The following is a 21,337-nucleotide window of genomic DNA, read 5'->3' on the forward strand; positions in this document are numbered from 1 at the left end:
TTTCAAAAGTATATTTATCTTTTCAAGCAATGAAACAGGACTGTAGGTAAGCATGGCAGGGCAGAAAGTCTCCCAGCTGGAAAGCAACGTCCTCGTTTTACCAGTAGAGCTTCTATAGCATTTTTCTTTCTAAAATGAGTCAATTTTTCCTTTTTTGTCTTTTGATCACAATTGGCTTCCATCCTCTAGTTGCTTTGCTTGATTAATTACAGCATCTGTCCTGTCAGAAGCTATATTGAAGCAGTCTTGATATAAATTGCAAATTACCAAAGGCACCAATCTTAAACAGCTTATGAAAAAATTAAAATTAAAATCAGTAAGTGTTAATCATGACCAGAATCTTAATGTGAAAGGAACAACATTGTTAGAGGTGCGATCTACCGATGAAATTTCAATTAGATTAGGTTTATTACGTTTTTTCTTCCCTGTGGCTGCTTCATGCATTCACTCGTTCTAAAAAGAGCAGTTTATATTTCTTTGTTACTTTTAACATTAATTAGCAAGCGCTTACACTGTATAGATTTTCTTTCAGAAGTGTTCATGTTGTCCAAACTGTTTATACGATGAACAACCTACAGCTACAGAAATAAAAAAAGATAGGTGTGCATTGAAATGTACTTTGTTTTTTTAGAAATGAGGCGAACTCAAGGGTGGCAATGACAACCTCAACCTGCTGCATGCAATATTTTGTGAATGCATTTCCCAAAACGAGTGGGAATACTTCACTGCAGAACGGTTGGTGAAGTTCTCATTTACATACTTTGGAAATCACGTTGACAACAGACCATACACTGCAAAATAGGCAATGTGTTACTTCAGTCTTGTATCGACACTTTAAAAAATGTATATGCAGCTAATCAGGAATAAGTGCCTGTGAATGATTTTTTTTAAAGCACAATGAGTGAGCCTGCTTGTCTAGTAGTGTGTGGCACGATTATTAAGTGAGATGGTTGAACATATTTAAAATCTGTCCAAGTATATGACAACGTTTTTTCCACACAAGTGGTAGTATGAATACACAACAAGCTTGAGTTTGCTAATGCTTTTCAATGAAAAATCCCAATTTTCTCCATTTGCCCTTAAGTAAACAGGGGTGGCTCCTCCGCTAAGAAGGAGGAGCAGGTCAAAAAGGAAAAAATAAAATGAAAACACATTGTTATTATCATTTTATTTTTCCATCATTGCTCAGCTGGTAAGGGGTGGGGCTGTCACAGAGGAGCAGGTGGAGTAGTGGTGAGAATTCTCTGAAGTGAACAGGACTGAATGTATGACATTACAACGAATTCCGTAGCAACGCATGCCTTTACCACGCATGCGTTACAACGGAATTCGTTTACCACGCATAACATTTACCTCGATTGCTTGCGTGGTGACGTCATACATCGTTAAGAGAAAGCGGAAGTTTATTTTCCGTTTTCTCTTAAACAACGCTGATTAAATACATAACCTGACGTGACTTCAGGTGAGTTTTTTTTTGGGGGGGAGACTCCCCCAAGCCCCCCTTTTTTTACTTTTTACCTTTACCACATATACCTTTACTACAAACCTCGTAGTAAAGGTATGCGTGGTAAAGGCTTTCGTGGTAACCACGCATGCGTTGTACTGCATGCGTGGTTAATGTTTCCGTGGAAACGGCTTCGTTGTAATGGCCGTTTCCCAACAGGACTATTTAGCCGGCCGCCTTGGCCGGCCAAACAGTCATGGCCACTTTGCATGTTCTCCACCAGGCTGTAATGCACAGTTGGTTGGAGAACATGCATAGCCACCCAGACCCTCTCTGAGCACCAAACCATGGTGCTCAGTCCAAACACAATGCTGCTGTAACAGCGTTGCAATTGTCTTGGGGAGCCTGTGCTTCCTGCCTTTTGCTTGGTGTCCTGGAAGAGGGCAAAGAGGACTGAGAGGCAGCAGACAGCAGGCAGGCAAGTGTTTTTTAAATTATTTTATTTCATTCCCTCCCACCGCAACCTGCTCCCCACCACCATTAAGTATCAGCCGCCACAGTAAGTAAAATCCAAAAACATTAACACTGGCATGTAAGTAATGTCACAGTGACAAAATAATACATCTAACCATTTGTTTTCTTTAAGTGGCACAGACAAGGTTACTTGTGCAACACAGCTCATGCAACACTTCTGGATTCCCTATTCCTTTGTGACATTTCTGTTCAACCAAGTCTCTTGGTAGCCAAGATATGAAAGCAGCATATGCTTCAGAAAAACTGCAAATCATGATATACGAAAGCATATGTTTGCTTCATAAAAATGGTACTCAACCCGTTTGCAGACAAGAGCCATCAAAAAAACAGAAATCTTTCTGTATCACAACAAGCACATTTCATTGTTAGAGCAGTATTTTCTTGGTAACACTTGCTAAAAATGTGTCCCTTCTCAGATGTCTAATGTGACCTTCGGCTGTATATTAAATGTTAGTAGCTGTTTAACATGGAGGGCCTATGTTCTAGTTAAGGTCACATTAGTGAGTTTTTTGGCAGTTAAAAAAAGGAAGTGTTCGTAGCTACTATTTGTTTGCTTTTCCCTTCACTCTACTGTTCGGCTTTGTTCAACCCATAGACATATACCTAGTCCAGTCTTCATCAAGTGTTACACAGAAGAAACTCAGAAGGTGGAACAGCAAAAAAGCATGAACGTGGAAGACGCCCAATGCCACCAGTGAAAAGACTTACCATACATTGCACAGTCCTTGTATCGACACATGATATAGATGGACAACTTAAAAAAAAATATGAATAAATAAATGTTTTTGGTTTGTGACATACAAATGTTGCATGTATTTAACAAGTGCCACCTGGAAGACAACCAATCACACAAAGTAATATAATCTGTTTCAGGTGAAATCGTTCAAAGCCAATGAATCCCCATTTACCTTAAATGATAACACTTACTTCAGGAGGTGCAACAATTTCTCTTTGAAAGCCACATTACATTTTAAAGAGCCATATAGTTTTTCCGCATGGTTTTCTGATGAACAAAGGCAACACCAAAGGCTTTACTGAAATGTGTTTATTCTATAGCAAGATAAAAGCTTTTTTCAGGTAAGCAAATTACAAACAACTTAATTGCTGCTATTGAAAATCATAAAAAAGTATAAAACAGCATAAAACACAATAAGCGATGTCGCAATTAATAGTTCATGAAACCAGTGTTTTACATTAAAGCCTCATTTATGAAAACTTTACAACACATGATATGAAAACGTACAACTTAGAAAGAAAATATTTACACCAGATGTAGACATCCTTTAAATATTCTACCAGTATTACAGTAAGTTACAACTGTTGCATTTTTTAAACTTAGCTCTTGAAGTAACTGTTTTTACAGTAAGTGCATTTCCCTTTTAAAAATACATTGTTTTTTTTTTTAAAGAATCTCATCACTTGGACACAGAATATAGTATTCACATTTGTTTTCTAATTAAAATGTACATAGTTGGGTATGCTGCCAATATACATATCATTACAAAGAGGTTTTATTTTTGGGAAAACGAATCCAGTAAAGAATTGAATGAAAAGATCAACATGAAGTTTAACTATTTGCATTCCGTTTCTCAAGACGTTTCAGAGAGGAAAACAGAGCTTTGGCAAATATCTGTGATTTACAATTTGCATGGCAAAAATGCCATCAACTATTCATTTCATACAAATACAATTGTATGAAATTGAAATCATAATTTTACAGGTAGTTACAACTGTGCTTTTGAGGGCCCAATAAGGTTCCCTCTGCCCTGAAGTGCATTTCTGCCCTTGAAAAGAAACAAGGGCTTATACTTACAGTATGGTGCAATTCTCGAGTGAAAGTCCGTGTTTATGATACCATCCAAGCAGTGTATTCATCTGGACGTTGTATTCACATATTTTAGGAAAATGTCCAATAACTTAAAAAGGCATCACAGAAACAGCACAGCTTTCAATTTTAAGAAAACGATTTAATAAGCTAAAAGATGATGCACTGCTACATTGTAGTTCTTTATTGCCTATCTAATAGACACATTAGAGAATATTTTGATCTGTTATGCATCCTTGCATAACCCATACCAACAATTTACAGGTTTCAACAAAACGCAATTACCACCGATGAATGCAAGTTGCAGTCGCAAGTGCATTTATCTTCAGAAAATGCTGACCTGTGATAACACTTGAGTCTGTGCTTGGGATTGTATTTGTGATTGGTGTTGCTGTGGTGGTGGCTGAGGGCTCCCAATTGATGGGATGGGAGACCCCATCTGTGACCCCGCAGGGGAGTGCTGCCGAGGAGAGTGCTGTGATTGATGCTGCATGTGTTGCATTTGCTGCTGCTGCATTTGCTGAAGCTGAATTTGTTGCAACTGGTGTTGCATTTGCTGCTGACTCATCTGTTGCTGGATATGCTGCTGCTGCTGTTGCTGATGCAAATGTTGTTGCATGTGATGCTGAAATTGCTGATGCTGCATTTGCTGTTGTATCTGTTGATGTATTTGGTGCTGGTGCAGCTGCTGTTGCTGCATTTGTTGCAGCTGTTGGTGTTGGAGCTGCTGTAATTGCTGCTGCTGCGTTTGGATCGAAGGGCTCAATTGTGATGTAGGGGGTGATGCAACCATTGGTGCTCCCATTGAGCTCATTAATGGAGTTCCAATGTTTGAAGACATGTTGGGTGAAATGGCAACAGATGTAACTATCTGATTCTGCTGCAACCTCATGGACAGAGGTTTGGGTGCTATTGGTCTAGGAAGAGACTGTTGTAGAGTCTGAGCAGCAGCAGATATGGATGCATGTTGAGAAAGAGAACTATTCATGAGAAGAGAGGACGACAGATTTGTAGAAGCCAACGTCTGCTGAACAGATCGTATTGTCTGTGCTTCAGCTGATTCTGCAGCAGCCTATGTGAAACAAATTAGGAAACCAAATGTTATTGCAGCATATTCAGCCAAACCATTTAAATTATTTTAACAAGAGAATCGCTTAACTGACATGTTAGTACTAAGGAAAATATTACTTACCTGTAACACTCCTTTGCAGCTTGTAGGGCTGTAGAGTCGCATGCTTTACCATTTGGTGCTGGAAACAGGCACTGCAGGATGGTTTTCTGAGAAATACACGTTTTGGTTTTGATGTGACTTGTGATACTTGTCCAAAAACCCACCATGCACTAGGACGTAGATTCCACCTTAGCTTATGTTTTGTCAATATAGATAAGAGTAAGGAGATGTGGAGATGACAAGCTAGTAAGCATAGGTGCACTGTTAAGTAAATATGTATTTGAAAAAAGCAGTTTGTTGAAAACGTCACAGCATGAGAATGTATCTGGAGAAGTGGTCGGTCGCATATGAATCTGGAGCATTGCAAACTGGAAACCACTTCTTATAGGTAAGCAACATTTTCGATTACAGCTTGTACTATGCAGATTACATAATTTTCATAGACTAAAAAGCAGTGCCCTTCTCCCTCATGTGGTAGCTTTTGAGCAGAAGGGGAAGATTTTCAGTACAATTTGCCCAACTTGTGCCTCTTGTTGGGCCCAAATGTCCACACAGTAATGTCTGCTAAAGTGTGGATCATGGACCATGTAGCAGCTCTTTATAGGTCTGCGAGTGGAATGTTGCCTAGGAATGCCATAGTGACTCCCAACTTGTGTGTGGAAATGTCTCTAAAAGTGTAGTTTGGCACCTGCATAGCAAACCTGAACATATTTAGCAATCCAAATAGTTGTGGCCTACTTTAGAAATTGCTTTTTCAAGATGGAGCAGGCCTAAAGCTACAAATAACTACTTGGTTTTCCTATTGGCTTAGGTAGGTCAACATAGCACATAAGGGCTCTTTCAACATCTGGTGTGTTTAAGACTCCTTCTCAACCAAGTTTGGGATAACAAACTTGTCATATCAATAGTTTGGTTTACACAGAAAAAGACAACCTGAGGCAGAAAACAAGGGAGTGTTCCGAGGATGACTTGATTCACTAACTCAATGGAGAGAAGTGACTGCAGCAAAAAAGATCACTTTCCGTGCAAAGAACTGCAATCGGCCAGATTTGCATGCCTAAAATGGCAGCCCCATAATTTGTGTAGGACTAAAGTTGAGGTCCCATGAAGGGACTTGTAAGGCTTTAAGAGGAACCACCCTTCCAAGGCCTTACATAAAGGCCCTAATAGAGATCTTGAAGATGCTATTCTTTATTTTGCAGGGGGACAGCTACAGTAGTCGTTCACATAAACCTACAAGGGCTACTTATGGAGACTGTTACAAAAGTGGCTTTATAAGTTTCACGTGGCCACATAGCAAGCCTTCATAGTGGACCTTTGGGCTTCCATTAGATTTTGAATGCACTCTTCTAGCATCTAGGATTTCAGGTTCCATTTCACAGAATTCAGGACCCTGAGGTTGGGCTGTTGCAGAAGAATGGCCCTTATTATGCACTACATATGAAATTAGTAGTATTCGCGGAAAAGCATATGCAAATATCCCTGCCCAACTCATCAACAGAGCATTGCCAGACTGTGGGTCCTACTATTGGGGTCCTCCATCAAAGGAAGTATTGTTGGATAACCTGGGCACTGGTGTCACATATTGTGCCTGCTGATGCGTCCTGCTGAGCAGGCCTGCAAAGTGGTTGTTCACGCCTGGTAAGTGTTTTGACAGCATAGAAAAGTGTCGGAGCAATATTTTGTTGCAAGTGAGTGTTGAACATTTACAGCACTAGCTTAACTGCCTTCAATGTGAGTACATTGAGAGTTGTTGTTGTTGTGGAGACCTTTGACTGCAAGTTGGCCCATTTGCTTTCTTCACCTCATGAGTGATGCATCAATGTAGCGGATTGCTGATGGTTGGCCACTGAGGAATGACCTGCCCTGGAACCGGTCTTGTTGGTCCACCATTGCAGTTTGTGCTGAACCCTGGGCTCCACCAAAACTAGACACTCCCACTGTCTCTTCGCTTGTGAGCATGTTCTTCTAAGCTACTCTTGCAGAAGGTGCATGTGCAGCAGAGCATTTAGTACTATTGCAATATTAAATTGCCATCAATTAGCAACTTTTTCAACATCAGTCCTACTGTCAAAGAGCAGGACAATGAAGCAGCCTGTGAATGCTTTGCATGACTATTTAGAGTATGGCTACCAAGAACGGTTGTTTAGTCTGGGGCAAAGGGGAGATTTTTGGCATTGATGGTGAACTCAACATATGAAGGAGTGAGAAGACAATGTTCAGTGCAAGCAAGGGTTTACGCAAAGCTGCTGCTTTCTACCAGCCAGCCCACGAGGTATGGAAAGACACGAATGGCACTGCGACAAAGATACGCAGCTACAAAAAGTACTCAAGGTGGTGTTGTACCCGCAAATGATGACACTTTGAAGTGATAATGCATTCCACTTGCAACAAACCCGAGAAACTGGTTGTGTAATGGGTGAAAATGGATGTGCCAGTAGGCATTCTTGAGATTGAGGTTCACCATGTATTACCTGACTGTAACAGAATAACATCTTGGAAATTGTCATCTTGAGGTGCTCAAACATGATGTATTGATTGTGTGGTTGGAGGTCTAGTATGAGTCGCAACATTCTGTCTTTCTAGGAGATGAGAAAGTAAAGGGAATACACTCTGTTACCACTAGTTTGGTTGGACAAGCCTGACAACTCCCCTTTAAGCCAGTGCCAGCACTTCTTGAAGCAGGCTTTGTGAGGTTGGCTAATGGTGTACCAGTGTAGAGGAAAATTGAGGGGCATGGTATGAAACTGCAGGCAATAGCGGTCAACAGTGGAGAGTACCAGTTTGTCCAAGATTATTTCTTCACACTGTGGAAGGTATAACCTCAGGCATCTGGTGTTGAGTGCTCAGCAGAAGGGGGACCCCCAGCTGATAAACAGCAGGTAAGTGGGGAGAAAGTAAATTACAACAAGAGAAAAGATACCTGACAGGTAAGTTAAATATAGGCCTCACAAGGAGGTCCTTTAATACATTTAGAACCACCCAAACCAAAATAGATCAATTCAACACATAATGGAAAATAGATACAAATGTTATTCCATAAAAAACAATTTATTTTCAATATGTAAGCAACAGACCACATGGGGCTTTTTCTTAAAAACCAAATGATTAACAAATATAGTCCCACATATACAAATCATAAAAAAAAAAAACTTATACCTTCAAACATACCAACATTTCAAACAACTCATACCACAACCAGGCATACAATAGAACAGTACATAATAGCCATTGGCTGATCTAATAATCACAGATGGAACACACTCATCAGGGGGATGGACAAGAGATCAGTCAGATAAACCCCAGATGAAAACAACGCCGACGCGCGTTTCAGTGTAAGGCCCCAGAGGGGGCTACATCTTCTTCAGGGCGATGATGTACAATTCACAGTGGGACAAACAATCAATTTTAAATGAAGACACACCAAATCTCATGGGGACTTCAGAAAAGCAACGATCCTCAAATAGGAAACATCAGGATATGCTCATAGGGAATAAAGGTCATTCTTATGGGTGACTCCCATGATTAATTCCGTCCAATGGCGCCAGGTCCAAAAGATGAAGAAAAGTGGGAGGTGCCAGAAATTCACGAGGTAATCTCCGCAGATGTGCGAGGCTGACTTCTCAATTTTCTATGGAAAACCAGTGATGCACAATCTTCAGGTCGACAGAAGGGTGTTCACCCGCTCCCCGTGATCGAGGGCGTCAGCTTGGAGGCGGAGAATCTCTTTCTTTTTGCACTCTTGTCTTAGAAGCGACCGCTGGAGTACATTTTGGATAACTGAACATCCTGAAAGGTCTGATGTGGCTGTTACAGAAGACACTAGGAGGATGCTGCAGACTTTATTCCAGCACAAGTGTGTTGTCTTCAATATGTCACTTTTGATGGCTGTGGTTGGAGTGTTCTCTAGCATAAGCTGTGTATGTATTTTATTTTTAGCTTTTCCTACATAGAGCCAATTTGTGTGCTGAAAAGCTGTTCTCCAAACCACACTGAGAAGATAATTTTATACTTCAGAAACCAGATACTCTCAAGTCAAGCAATACAATGAAGGACAATGCTGGCTTTGGTTTCACTGGAGGCAGTATCAGCTGTGTTTAGGGTGCACCTAATTCTGCATTTGTGATGTTTTTTCTAGTGGAACAAGTTCCTTACTGCATGTGTCAGGTAGGCACATTATTAACTCCATCTTCTCCCAGTGACATCTGTCATACCTTGAGAGCAGCCCAACACAGAGGGTTATGCATGATGGCCCACACAGCTACTTGCCTACCTGCAGCTTAGATTTGCTTGTCTTCTTTGACATGTGAAGAAGTACTCCCCAAAGCTTGCATGAAAGCCCTTTTGCCTGTTATACGCAATAAAAGTCAATCTGGGTTACCATGACATCTTATGTAGATGGAGTCTTGTGGCATCCCTTTATACCTTTTCTTGACCCTAGGCAGGACAACTCGTGCTTTGACAGGGTCTTTGGGAGTTTCCTGTAGAGCATTTAAGCCCAGAAGGAACCTGCAGACTTGTCTGTTGTTGTCATCTTTTCAATGAGGCAATCATCACCTTCATCCACCACATGAAATCTGAATTTGTGAATGACAGTCTGCAACAGGCTGGACAACTGTGTGGCATGCAGTAGTATTGTCAGGTGGGGTGGCTTGACAGGACAGCTTCAAAGATTGGTCACTTGGTGGATCAACATTATGGTCCTATCATGGGTCATCTATGTCATGTCATCCGTGAGTACCGGGTCCTCGTAGGGGTCTGGCTACCCTATGGTGGGATTCGTATCTAAACTTGTATTACCCAACTATCCTGGGGATGGAGACTGTGCAGGTGATGGGGTGGTGGGACAGGCCTTCTAGGCTTTAGCTTGTTGGGAAAGGGGTTTACCATGAGATCTTCTGAGATTGCTTTTTTGAATGGGAGATGATTTATTTGTGTGAGGTTGACCAGTTTGAGTGGTCATGTTACAATATGCCTTGAGATATATAGCCTCCCTTGTCTAAAATCTGATTGTTTTCTTTTATCTTCTGCTTGCTCGATTTCACTTGGCACTGAGGCCGATTTCAAAGCTGATCTCAAACTCGATATTGATATCTTTGCCAGTTCCAAGGCAAGCAGTGTAGCCACTTGGGACAGGGGTGGGGTGTCTGTGTCAAGGTTTGAACTCAGGGTCTCGATGCTGTCCCAGATCGGAGAATGGTTTTGTTACAGAGATGGCTTGGGAGTAGTGTCTGCACTGAATTCTCAGGCATCTTTGGAGGTGGTTCAGGGCTTCAGGCATTGCACTGTCTGGCCTGTTCCGTGCATTGGAGCCAAAGCTCAGTTGATGTCCAACCCTAAGGAGAAGATCCTCTAAATGTGCTGATCAAGACACCTGGGGTGCGGGTTTTGTTACGGGCCTTGGCAAAGTATGCTTTCTGAAGTCAAATTTTTTGTATGAGAAATATTTAGGACTCCTCCTTTTGGATCCCAGTTTACTGGCAGTCCGACCACCTTCGATATTCTAGTAAGTTCTTTCAACACCTACAATACCATGTGCAGTTGACAGCTTGGAAAACCTTGGTGCTGCATTCCAAATTCCGTCCACTATGCATCTCTTCATGTCCAGAGCTCTGTTACACTAAAAGGCCATTTAAGCTAAAGAGGATGATTCTTCGTGGTCCCTCAGGAGGTTGCAGACCTGATGTTGAGCAGACTACAGGAAACTTCTGTTACAATTATGAGAGAATTCCAAAAGGTGTAATATTCATGCCCTTTTTCCCCAGAAGCCATTTGCATACGACGCGTCACTAAAAATTGTGGTCCGATTCAGGTCTAAAGCGTGTGATGATCTTTTTGTGTTAAGGGTAGTGATTTCTGTGTTTCATGTCTCTTCTGAGGTACAGTCGGATAGGAGCTCTCCTATATATGTCAGAACCCATTGGTGAAAATAAAAACAATATAAGTGGAGCCTATGTTCTGGTTCGGGAGAGGTATCATGGGTGATATTAAAACCAATACCTCTCCTCCAAAGAAAAACAACTTTCAATGTCTAGGCCTAACACGGGATGGCAGGAGTGTGCAAAGCATATGATCTCCATCAGCCCATGGTGCAAGCATGTTATGCCTACTGTGAGGTAAATCTAACCTAATTTCTAAGTTTCTTAAGACACATGCTATTAAAGGAGAACTAGGAAAATATTTCCTGCTATAGTATGACATCCACACAATATCGAAAAGTATTGTATGGAAACCATGCTACACTAGGTTACATAGGCAAAATTGTACACACTCCGTGAACTCTCGGAAGTGTGCTGAAACTCCCCTATGTAATTTTAAAGCCTGGTCACACAATTGCCTAGGGCATTGTCATAGCAAGAAAATATGTTTACTATTTCTTTCTAAATGATGTTCAGTGCATTTGCATGCCTTCCCTTAACATGTTCCTTTATATGGGTACTAGTACCGGTTGCATTGCAGAGAGAGAGGCATGGACCACCTATTTGGGGACATATGGCTTTCCATGAAGTGTACATGGCATAATTTGTTCAAATTAACCATTTTGCAATAAGCAACCAATAAAGACACGTAGTGCTGATTTTGTGTCTCTGCGTTTACTTAAGCACAGCAGCATTCTGTTTGCTGTATTTTTAAATGATGTAACTTGAATTAGGGTTACTGCCATTACCATAGACTTTTAAGATGTTGCCTCAACTCCAAGAGCAAAAGTCAAGAAGAGGAGAATTCTACGATGCTTCATATGTTTAAGATTATCTGGTAATAGTTGGCAACTGTGTTGCCAAGAAAACTAATGCTCCATACCGATGTTTAGATTTTCTACTGGTGTCACTGGCACTGTAGCATGGTCCATTAACAACATTTTGGTCTTGGTAGAATTCATTTTCAAGCTTTTAGGCATTTTATGAAGCCACAGTACTATGTTTAGAACGGATTAGAGCTTAACAGTGTTTAACAATTATCATTGGGACGCCTTTTTGTATTATTAGCATTTTGCCTACTGCTTGGGACTGACTACTCTGCAGCCTACCAGCCTTCCAGCCTTTCTGCCCACCTCTCGCGGAACCCGCTCCGCGGGTCCCGCATCGTTGGAGTCTTCGTGTTGCCGCCTGGACTTTAAAAGGGACAGCTGAGGGAAGTTTGTAACGGGGCTGCGAGCGAGCGCGCCTGCTCCCTGAGGGACTTCATTTCCCAGGAGTGAGCGCCAGCCCGGAGCAGCATCACCTGGGCCGCTCTCCCCGACCCCTCCCACCCTTCCACCGAGCACTCTTAAACAGCATTCGCTGGGACTGAGAGCGGGACGCCTTTTTGTATTATTAGCATTTTGCCTACTGCTTGGGACTGACTACTCTGCAGCCTACCAGCCTTCCAGCCTTTCTGCCCACCTCTCGCGGAACCCGCTCCGCGGGTCCCGCATCGTTGGAGTCTTCGTGTTGCCGCCTGGACTTTAAAAGGGACAGCTGAGGGAAGTTTGTAACGGGGCTGCGAGCGAGCGCGCCTGCTCCCTGAGGGACTTCATTTCCCAGGAGTGAGCGCCAGCCCGGAGCAGCATCACCTGGGCCGCTCTCCCCGACCCCTCCCACCCCTTCCACCTTTTGTGTGCAATTCCTATATTAACCAACCACACTCCCGCAGCGCGGGAGAGCGCGCGGGAGAAGCCCGGGACAAGGGCGGGACCGTCTGTGGCCGTCCGGGGCCGCTGGAGGCCGGGCAGGGCCACCCCCTTAACAACTATAGACTCGTGTTTGGGTATAATAAATTTGTCTAGTGTTCACTAGGATTATTTAATCACTTGAGGATAGCTGGGGGGTGTGCACTATGGCGAATACCTTAAATACTTCGGCCTTACAGACCTCCATGGGAGAGGCTGATACGGCGGTCATGGGGCCCTTAGACTCGTATTTCAAACGTCTGCCCCAAGATATCGATAGGGAGATTGCCCTGGCGGAAAGACGCGCCGGGCGAAGGTTATCGAGAAAAATCCCCTTGAAAAACACATAGGTCAAAGTTTCCCTGCATTGGTCACACCGTTATCTTCTACAGTACTGCCACTCTCACAAGATACACTGTATGATATATCTGTATCTAATGAGCCACTGGGTTCCTCTCCTGTAGACAAAGTGGTTACCACCTTATCATCAGAGCATTTAAAGGGTGCTAATATAGCACGAAGAGGGCAAAACGCCATACCAAAGGCAGGTGTTCAAGCACAGGCTATTAAACCCAAAATATGCGCAAAGAGGAAGAGGGCCACAACCATAAAAAAATCCTTAGTCCCCAATCCAGCCAGGAAGGTCAGGAAGCTGGCCACTAAAACACCTATAACTAATGTCCCACCAGAAAATCTTAGTGGGGTAACAATGGGGGAGGAATTGGTTGTTCTAATAGACGCAGAAAACCCAATGATTCCGGAATCATCAGTAATAGAAATAAACCCCATTACCATAGCAGCCCCTGGGCAAGTGAGGCTCCATCCGGAATATCTATTGGATCTGGAAAAACTAATACGCTCCCTCTTAAATCCCCTCGAGACTAGACTTGAGAAGTTAGCAAAACAATTAGATCATCTCGAGCAGGCTAGTTTAGATAATTTTTTTTCAGTAAAATCACTAATTAAGTCCCACAATAAATTGGGAGATAATGGGTTAAAAAATAAGCTAGCCGATCAGGATTTAGGTGTCACGGTGGCCGAAGTGATTCCCCCAATTGTGAGTGGGGCACCTATTCAGCAGAAACAGGGACAGAACAAAAAAAATATAGCAGTACCCCTACCTCCTGTACACAATAGTTGCTCTGGGCGAATTAACACCAGCTGTATTAGCGCAACGGCCAATAGTACTAAGGATGCCCCCGCGGCTAACAAAAAGAGTTCACTTTTACCACCTACTACAGACCGTGACCAGAGTACACTGATAGATACAGATAAAAATCTAGGTAAGAATCTTGATGGATTAAATGGGCCGCCTGTCTCTCAGACAGCAAACAGGGGCGGTTATGTAAGGAATGGTAACCCCGCAGCCGGTGGAAATAATGTTAGTATGGTTGTGGGAAATAGTGCTCCCTTGAGTCTTGTTGCCCCAGAACGCTGCCCACCAAAACCACATGTTAATAAACCTTTAATTCGGATTCCCCCGGTTCAACTTACCCCTGATTCTTATCCATATGTGGCCATTCTCACTAACGTCCCACCCCTACCGGATGGCCAAAGGGAAACATATGACATGTTAAAAAATAAAGCCATGCATTGGCTGCGGGTCAATAGACCCCTGCCAGGAGACGTGGACGGCCTGATCATTGGGGTTAGAAGGGTCAATTGGATTGGGAACACTCTGAAAAAGCAGGGGGGTGAGTGTATCATAATTAACTTTCAAGACCCAAGGGTAGTAGGGTTAATTACGAAACCTGGATGGAATATTAGCATTGGTGGGATTGGCGTTGTGGATTTGACCTTTTTCTACCCTAGATCTTTGTCATCTTATCCGGGGGGGAATGAGTCACTGAGAACTAGTCTGCCTCCTTGGGGAGAGGCTGGCTCTTTCCCGGCTCCTTTCTCGCGTCCACATGATGGTTATAACCAGGTTTATAACTTTGAGGGTGGTGCAGGGTACATGAGATGGGGATGCTGACAGAATTTAGTTGAACTCTTTGACTCAGTTGTCCAAATGGACAGGGAAATTATTGTGGAGTCAATTTTGTTATCCAAGGGGGATGCAATGTATAATTTAGTAGAAGAGGTCCCAGATAAGGATTGTGGAAGTATGAGGGGGGGTAATAGGGACTGTCAGGGCGGTTGGGGAGGTGATTCTGGTCCGTATTTTTGTTTAGGTACAAACGACGTCAATGTGGCCAACTGTGTAAATATTGCTATGGGAGAGGGCGGTGACTGTGAGTTCTTGACTAATTCTCCGGTTATGGTAGTTACCGAAAGGGGGACAGGCAATGACGATACTGTGGGGAGGTTCTTTTCATGGAACATAGCAGGTTTGGCCTCCAGATTGTTGTCTCAAGATTGGTTAGATTTTGTTAATGGGTTTGAAATGTGCCTATTTCAGGAAACATGGGCTTGTGATCCAATCTACCTGCCAGGTTATTTAAATTTCTGTATACCAGCAACTCGGGGTCCTAGGGGAAGGCCTTCGGGAGGCTTAACAGCCTGGGTCAAGCAGAATTCCCAAGTTAAAATAAAAGTTATTGATCTAGGCTGCAAGGATATACAACTACTGAGGTTTACATTAGGACAGGGTGGTGTAATAGATATTTATAACATTTACGCTAGGGGGATAAGTGCTGGGAATTCCCCCACCCTCGATGTTCTATTAACCTCCCTTGAATCCAACTCTCTTGGTAATAGAGTGGTTGTGGCAGGCGACCTGAATAGGACTTTCGAGCCTTTGGAAAATACTGAACATCCTATAGGTCAAGAGGAGGATGCCTTATGGGGCGTACCAACCCTAAATCTACCACCAGTGAAGCGCTGGACCAAGGATGTACTACTGTTGAATTCGTTATGTCTGGAATATGGCTTGAGGGCCCTTAATGGCAGGACAAAAAGTGACCTAGGAGGAAATTGCTCTTTCGACAATGGGCATAGTAAGAGTAGGATCGACTATGTCATTTGTAGTCTTGAGCTATGGTGTGGCCTGGGTGATATGGAGATAGTGGCGAGAATAGAAAGTGACCATAACCCACTCAGTGTTACCCACTCATGGTGGAGGGCTGCACCCGTTGACCTAGTGTCAGGTAGTGAAATTGTACCTGTTATAGCAAACGATTCAAGAAGGGTGAAATGGCCAAATGTGTTGGCCAATTTAGCCACTATAGAGCACATTAAGCTGGAGGTGGATAATGCTATTACAGCCATGGAATCAGTATACCCTGTAATACCGGGTTCCTCCTTAATAGCAGACATCCACGACGCATTCTTTCTTTTGATAAAACCGTATTTTATCAAATCTGTTAAGGCAAATAGAAATCCACCTATCAAATTGGTAAGGTGGTTTAATAAGCAGTGCAGGGCAACCAGGTTGGAGTTGGGCAGGGCAATCAAAAGCAGGGACAAGGCTTTGATTAGTACTGCTAGGAAACAATATAAGGAGAATATTCGTAAGGCTAAGAAGCTGTGGGACGAGGAATATTGGGAGGAGTTACTTGAGGCCTCTGGGCAAAAGGACTCAAGACTCTTTTGGAAAATTATGAAGTGGGGCAGAGGTGGTACGCCAAACAACCCCGATAATAATGTTAACGAATCCTCATGGGTTGAGTATTTCCAACCCCAGTATGCGGAGAATAGGGATATAATGGACATTGAACCAATCCCTGTGGTATTTTCCAAGGGAGACCTATTCTCATCTAAAGATGCAGAACTCGTAATTTCATTACTGCGGGGGGGGAAAGCTCCAGGGCTGGATGGAATTCCCTCAGACATTTTTAAGCACGATAAGGTTCGGTGGGCAAAATATGCGACTGTGCTCGGAAATGCCCTTGCAAAAGGGGCAAAAATCCCGGATGTCTGGAAGGGGGCAATTATAATTCCGATCTTTAAGAAAGGCGATCGGTCGCTACCGGCAAATTATAGACCCATAAGTCTGCTGGCCACTATCCAGAAAGTGGTGGGCAAGATGGTGGTCGACAAACTTATGTCTTGGGTAGATGATAACAATGCCTTATCCCCCTACCAGGCAGGATTTAGACGTGCAACCAGCACGGTCGACCAGATCTTTCGTTTCACTATGCTACGGTGGGGGACTGTACTCCTTGGTGAAGGCAGCCTTTATGTAGCATTTGTAGATCTGAGGGCTGCCTTCGATTTGGTGCCCAGGAGCAAGCTGTGGGGTGTCTTGAGTAACATAGGGGTTCCACTCGAACTACTCACATTAATAATGCGTCTCCACGAAAGTAACTTTGCTAAAGTCCAGTGGGGAAGGAACGGGGAATCTTCCATCAATTTCCCTGTTGAGCGGGGGGTACGCCAGGGTTGTGCCATGGCACCCTTGTTGTTCTCCTTGTTCATCAATGGTATTGTCGATAGGATGTTGGATGCGAGGGTAGACGCACCATCGCTGGCGGGCATCAGGGTTCCGATCCTGATGTTCGCCGACGATACCCTGATTGTGTCCAAAACCCCGGTAGGACTCCAGCGAGCCTTGAATATATTCGATATGTTTTGTAAAGAACGGGGTCTTGAAGTCAATGTAAACAAAACTAAGCTGATGGTCTTTGGGCAAAAGCGTCACGTCCAACCCAGAGTATCTCTGAACAGTATTAGACTAGAGGTAGTAAATGTTTTTACTTACCTAGGGGTGGAGATATCAAGTAAACTTGGGTGGACAAGACATATTGAGAAGGCAGTTTTGAAACATCAGCAGATTTCGGGAGCGCTTCGAGTGGAACAAGCCAAATCTAAAACCAGGCCGATTAAACCTGTTCTCATGGTATACGACGCCAAAGCCTTAGGCGCAGCCCTTTATGGAGCTGAAGTCTGGGGCTTTGAGAGGTTTGATACGCTCCAAAGATCAGAGAACAGGTTCTTGAGAGGGATAACTAGTCTTCCCCAAAGTACCCCGCTAATACCACTAGGCCTGGATTTAGGAAGAAGATCGCTCAGTGATCGCGCCCGCTTAAGGCCTATCCTTTATTGGAGACGGTTGTGGACAACCCCAGAAATTAGACACTATGCCGAGGGGTTTTCTGCCCTAGTAAAATCAGATGTTTTCCACAAAATTACATGGCTAAAGAAGCTCAGGGACGTGCTTGCCGAGCTTGGTCTATCCCAACTGTGGGAAAATCCCTCTGGGGAAGTATTCCCTAGCAAAACAACTATAAAAGCTATATATTGGGATCATATTGACCAGAAGTTTTGGAGGAGTGCGACCCCAGAATCTATGGCGGGTAGGTTCATGGAAATTAAAACAATACCTGTACTAGAACTATATTGGGATACTTTAACTGTTCCACTAGACAGGAAATTGTTTTTCCAGCTAAGGGCAGGTTCACTCCCCCTGCGGTCATTGACGTCTAACTGGGGATCTAATAGTAGTTCGTGTTGCCCGATTTGTGGCGCCCCCAATGAAAGTATAGCACATTTTCTATTCTTGTGTGAGGCCTATCTGAAACCAAGAAAGGTGTGGCTGGCACCTGTTTGTAGGAACCTTGGTGTCGTAAGTGGTGTCGAGGGGCTGAGAATTATTTGTTCCTCGACCGAATTGCCCATAGTAATAGGAACGGCAAAATACCTGGGGTGGGCATGGTCCATAAGGCGTAGGTTCCTATCCCTATCTAGTCTTTGAATCTTGTTTTCTTGCTTACATGCTTGTATGAATTGCAATGCTAATTATTTGGAGGGAGATAATTATGAATTTTAGCTATAAATATGCTGCTAAATGCACGTAATAACTTTTGATTGTCTAAACTTTGCTTATGGTCCACATTGTGGGAGATTCGGTTTTTTAACTTGCATTTAGCTCATGTACCCTATGAGAAAGCTTATATTAACTTTTGTGTGAATATTTTATGTGTTTATACTGTGTATTTTAATCTGGAAACAAGTGTTAATGTATGTTTAGAGTTTTTTAAATGTGTAATTTTATATGTGTGCTTTTATGAGTGTATAACTCGAATAAAGCTTTTTCAATTACAATTACAATTATCATGGTATCTGAAGAACCCAATACCAAATAAATTAACCACTCTCACGTAGGGTAGCAACCACATGCTAAGAAAGAGAGGGAAGAAAAAAATCCATTTGGAAGCCTAAAGGGAACTACAAGAGTAGTGAACTGAGTGGGAGGTGTACCAATGGACTCAATAGCTTCTGAAAGAAGTGCCTTAGTCAGTTTCAGCAGGCAAAGGCCATTTACCAAGTATGGAAAATATGTGACCTTCTATAAATGCCTAATAATGCAATGAACAAATAGATGTAATTTTGAGAAAGACTTCCAATTAGACATAGCAAACAGATTAGCCTACTATTTTATAAAAATCAGTGTAACAAGTACTCTTAGGGGAGGCAAGCAGTGTTCCAGTTTGCAGTGATGGGTTCAGAAATTTCCGGAGTGCAGATTCATCCTAGGGTAGGAGCTAAATTCTTCAAAGCCTGGTAGCTGATAATCTGTGAGTGATCCTTGTGCATAGTTAAATAGGATCAGTTTCTTCTGGTCTTGATTTATGGTTGTGGATTGTGGTATATGCCGGTTACATTCTCATGTATACATGGGATCTGTTCTTTCAACTTAAGAAGAGATGGATAACTAATTTAGTGTAGATTTCTATAACTAATATTCTAAAGTTCTTTGAGTCATCACCAAAGTAGGGGTCAGTGGTGTAGAGAAAGATTTTCTCTTTTTTTCAAGAATATTTTACAACAGTCTAAATTACTTAGGTGCTTTAGCTTTTTATGGAATTATAGTGCCTTTGCCAGTTTTGTTACAATTAGAATAATTTTTTCACTCCAAAATGTGGTGTGTGAAACAATGATTTTCATTCTTTACCAAGGTTTGTATAATTTGTGTTTAATGAAATCTAAATAAAGTACTCTAAATCCTAGTAACTTTTACAAAATGGCAAGTGGTGTTTCTAGCTGCACCCATCCTAAAGAGACTTTTATACTAGTTTAAGAAGGCCATATCTGTCAAGTTATTTTTACTTTCTCATAATACTGTCATTACCTGATTTATCTGTGAGGTGACTAAATGGGACTACAGGGTAGTTCTACTTTATGAATTTAACTGAATCAATTATTTGGCCTAATAACAAGTATAAGTTGCAAAAAGTGGAGTATCTCCAAACTGATTCTAATGCTATTTGAAGGAGATCCAGCTGGCTACTGGATCTAGAGCGGACCAAAATTACCTCCGGAATTTCCGAAAAGGCAAATTTACCCTTTTTCCTTGTTGAACCGGATTAGCTTTGCTCCCCAAACAAAAAAGTAAGCCCACCACAGTTGTTTTTAGGAGCACTTTCAGGATGACCCAGCTAAATTATACAAAGTGTGTTGTAGAGGTGGGCGCTAAACTCTGCTGTGCCTGCAGAGTTTGTTGAGTTTTGACCACTCCACGCTTCGCCTGGAGTGTGGAGTTCTAGAAAAACTCTAGCTTTCTAGCATGCAATGTGCCAAGGTTAAGGAGGCGAGTGAGATAAATTGAGAGCTAGGATGAATCCCTAATGATTTCTCAATGTGGACAGTTGTGGCAGGTTACTACCGTTCAAATTAAGAATGCTGCCACTCTAGTAGGAAATCTATTTGAGTGGTATAATGAAGCAGAGCCCTCTGGCGTGTTAATGTTCATGCTGCTTTACAATGCAGAACAAACTCCCGTGGCTACAAATCAGAGCTAGCAATGCAACATGCTGAACTTCTACCGCTCACAGAACTTTGCAGAATCTCTGACCTCCCCCCCGACCTCAGAAGCAATGAGGCACAAATCAGCATGGTCTAAGGTGCGGACCACCGATAGAAGGTAATCTACGGATACCAACCTGTTCCACCACCAGCCTGAGGAGGGTAACCGGATGCTCGAATGATCGAGCTCCACCCCAAATCTTGAGGAGCCCAAGATGGCCCATGAATAGACGGTTGAGATACAGACCGTCCCTACAAATGTGCTCCCACATCACTTTGTCCTGAAGAAGACCCCAACACGAGGCACTACTAACCTGCAACCATTTACGGGGTCGAAGCGTAGACTACACCAACCAGACACACCATAGGATCTAATGATTTGGATTGCCTAGCCTATGTATGATGTGACTAGGGAACATGTATACAAGCTAGAATGTAACGGTCTACTGATTTTACTGTGATACTATTTGATGTCACACCACCTTTACCCAGTCCCTCACATACCCTACCACGCCTATTCCTTTCTTCTCACCGTTTTCACTGAGAGCACTACTCAAGTAATGTTTTGAAAACTATGTGTGTAACTTTGATTACGAAAAGTCATCTTTTGATATGATTAAGTAATTGTGATTCAGACAAAAGAAATACAACTGGACTTTGAACTTTGAGAATTAACTTTTGCAATCTACTATTTCTATCTAGGCAATGAATTATGAATGATGGTATATAACATGTGGTGAACATATGTATGGTTGAATACAGTTTTGAAATAATTGTTCAATAATCATTCAAACTTGGACCATCTCCTTTGTACATAGGATGACATGGGCTGACAACCGGGCATTCTCGAGGTTGGTAGCTCCATTATGGTACCACCGAAATATATCATGTTTGGTATCAAACAATGGGCTTTGACATCCCCGACACAGATCTTGTGCCCTAGGCGATGTGGCATACACCCAGGTAGCTAACTTATAAGTTGCCCATCTGGTAGCCACAGCTTCTCTGTGCGTTCAGCCCACGCTTCAT

At 42.7% G+C, this 21,337-nt stretch overlaps 1 protein-coding gene across 1 annotated transcript in view; it reads right to left on the minus strand.

Moving 5' to 3' along the window:
* Positions 1–3,008: 3,008 nt before the first annotated feature.
* TOX3 (TOX high mobility group box family member 3) overlaps positions 3,009–21,337 on the minus strand; it is a 204,679-nt gene continuing 186,350 nt past the window's right edge. The window contains exon 8 of the mRNA XM_078669357.1: positions 3,009–4,875. Within this exon, the coding sequence (XP_078525483.1) occupies positions 4,129–4,875 (747 nt within the window). The 3' untranslated portion in view covers positions 3,009–4,128. The remainder of the gene's footprint in view (positions 4,876–21,337) is intronic.

Source organism: Lissotriton helveticus, chromosome 12 (assembly GCF_964261635.1).
Source record: "Lissotriton helveticus chromosome 12, aLisHel1.1, whole genome shotgun sequence".
NCBI classification, from domain to species: domain Eukaryota; kingdom Metazoa; phylum Chordata; class Amphibia; order Caudata; family Salamandridae; genus Lissotriton; species Lissotriton helveticus.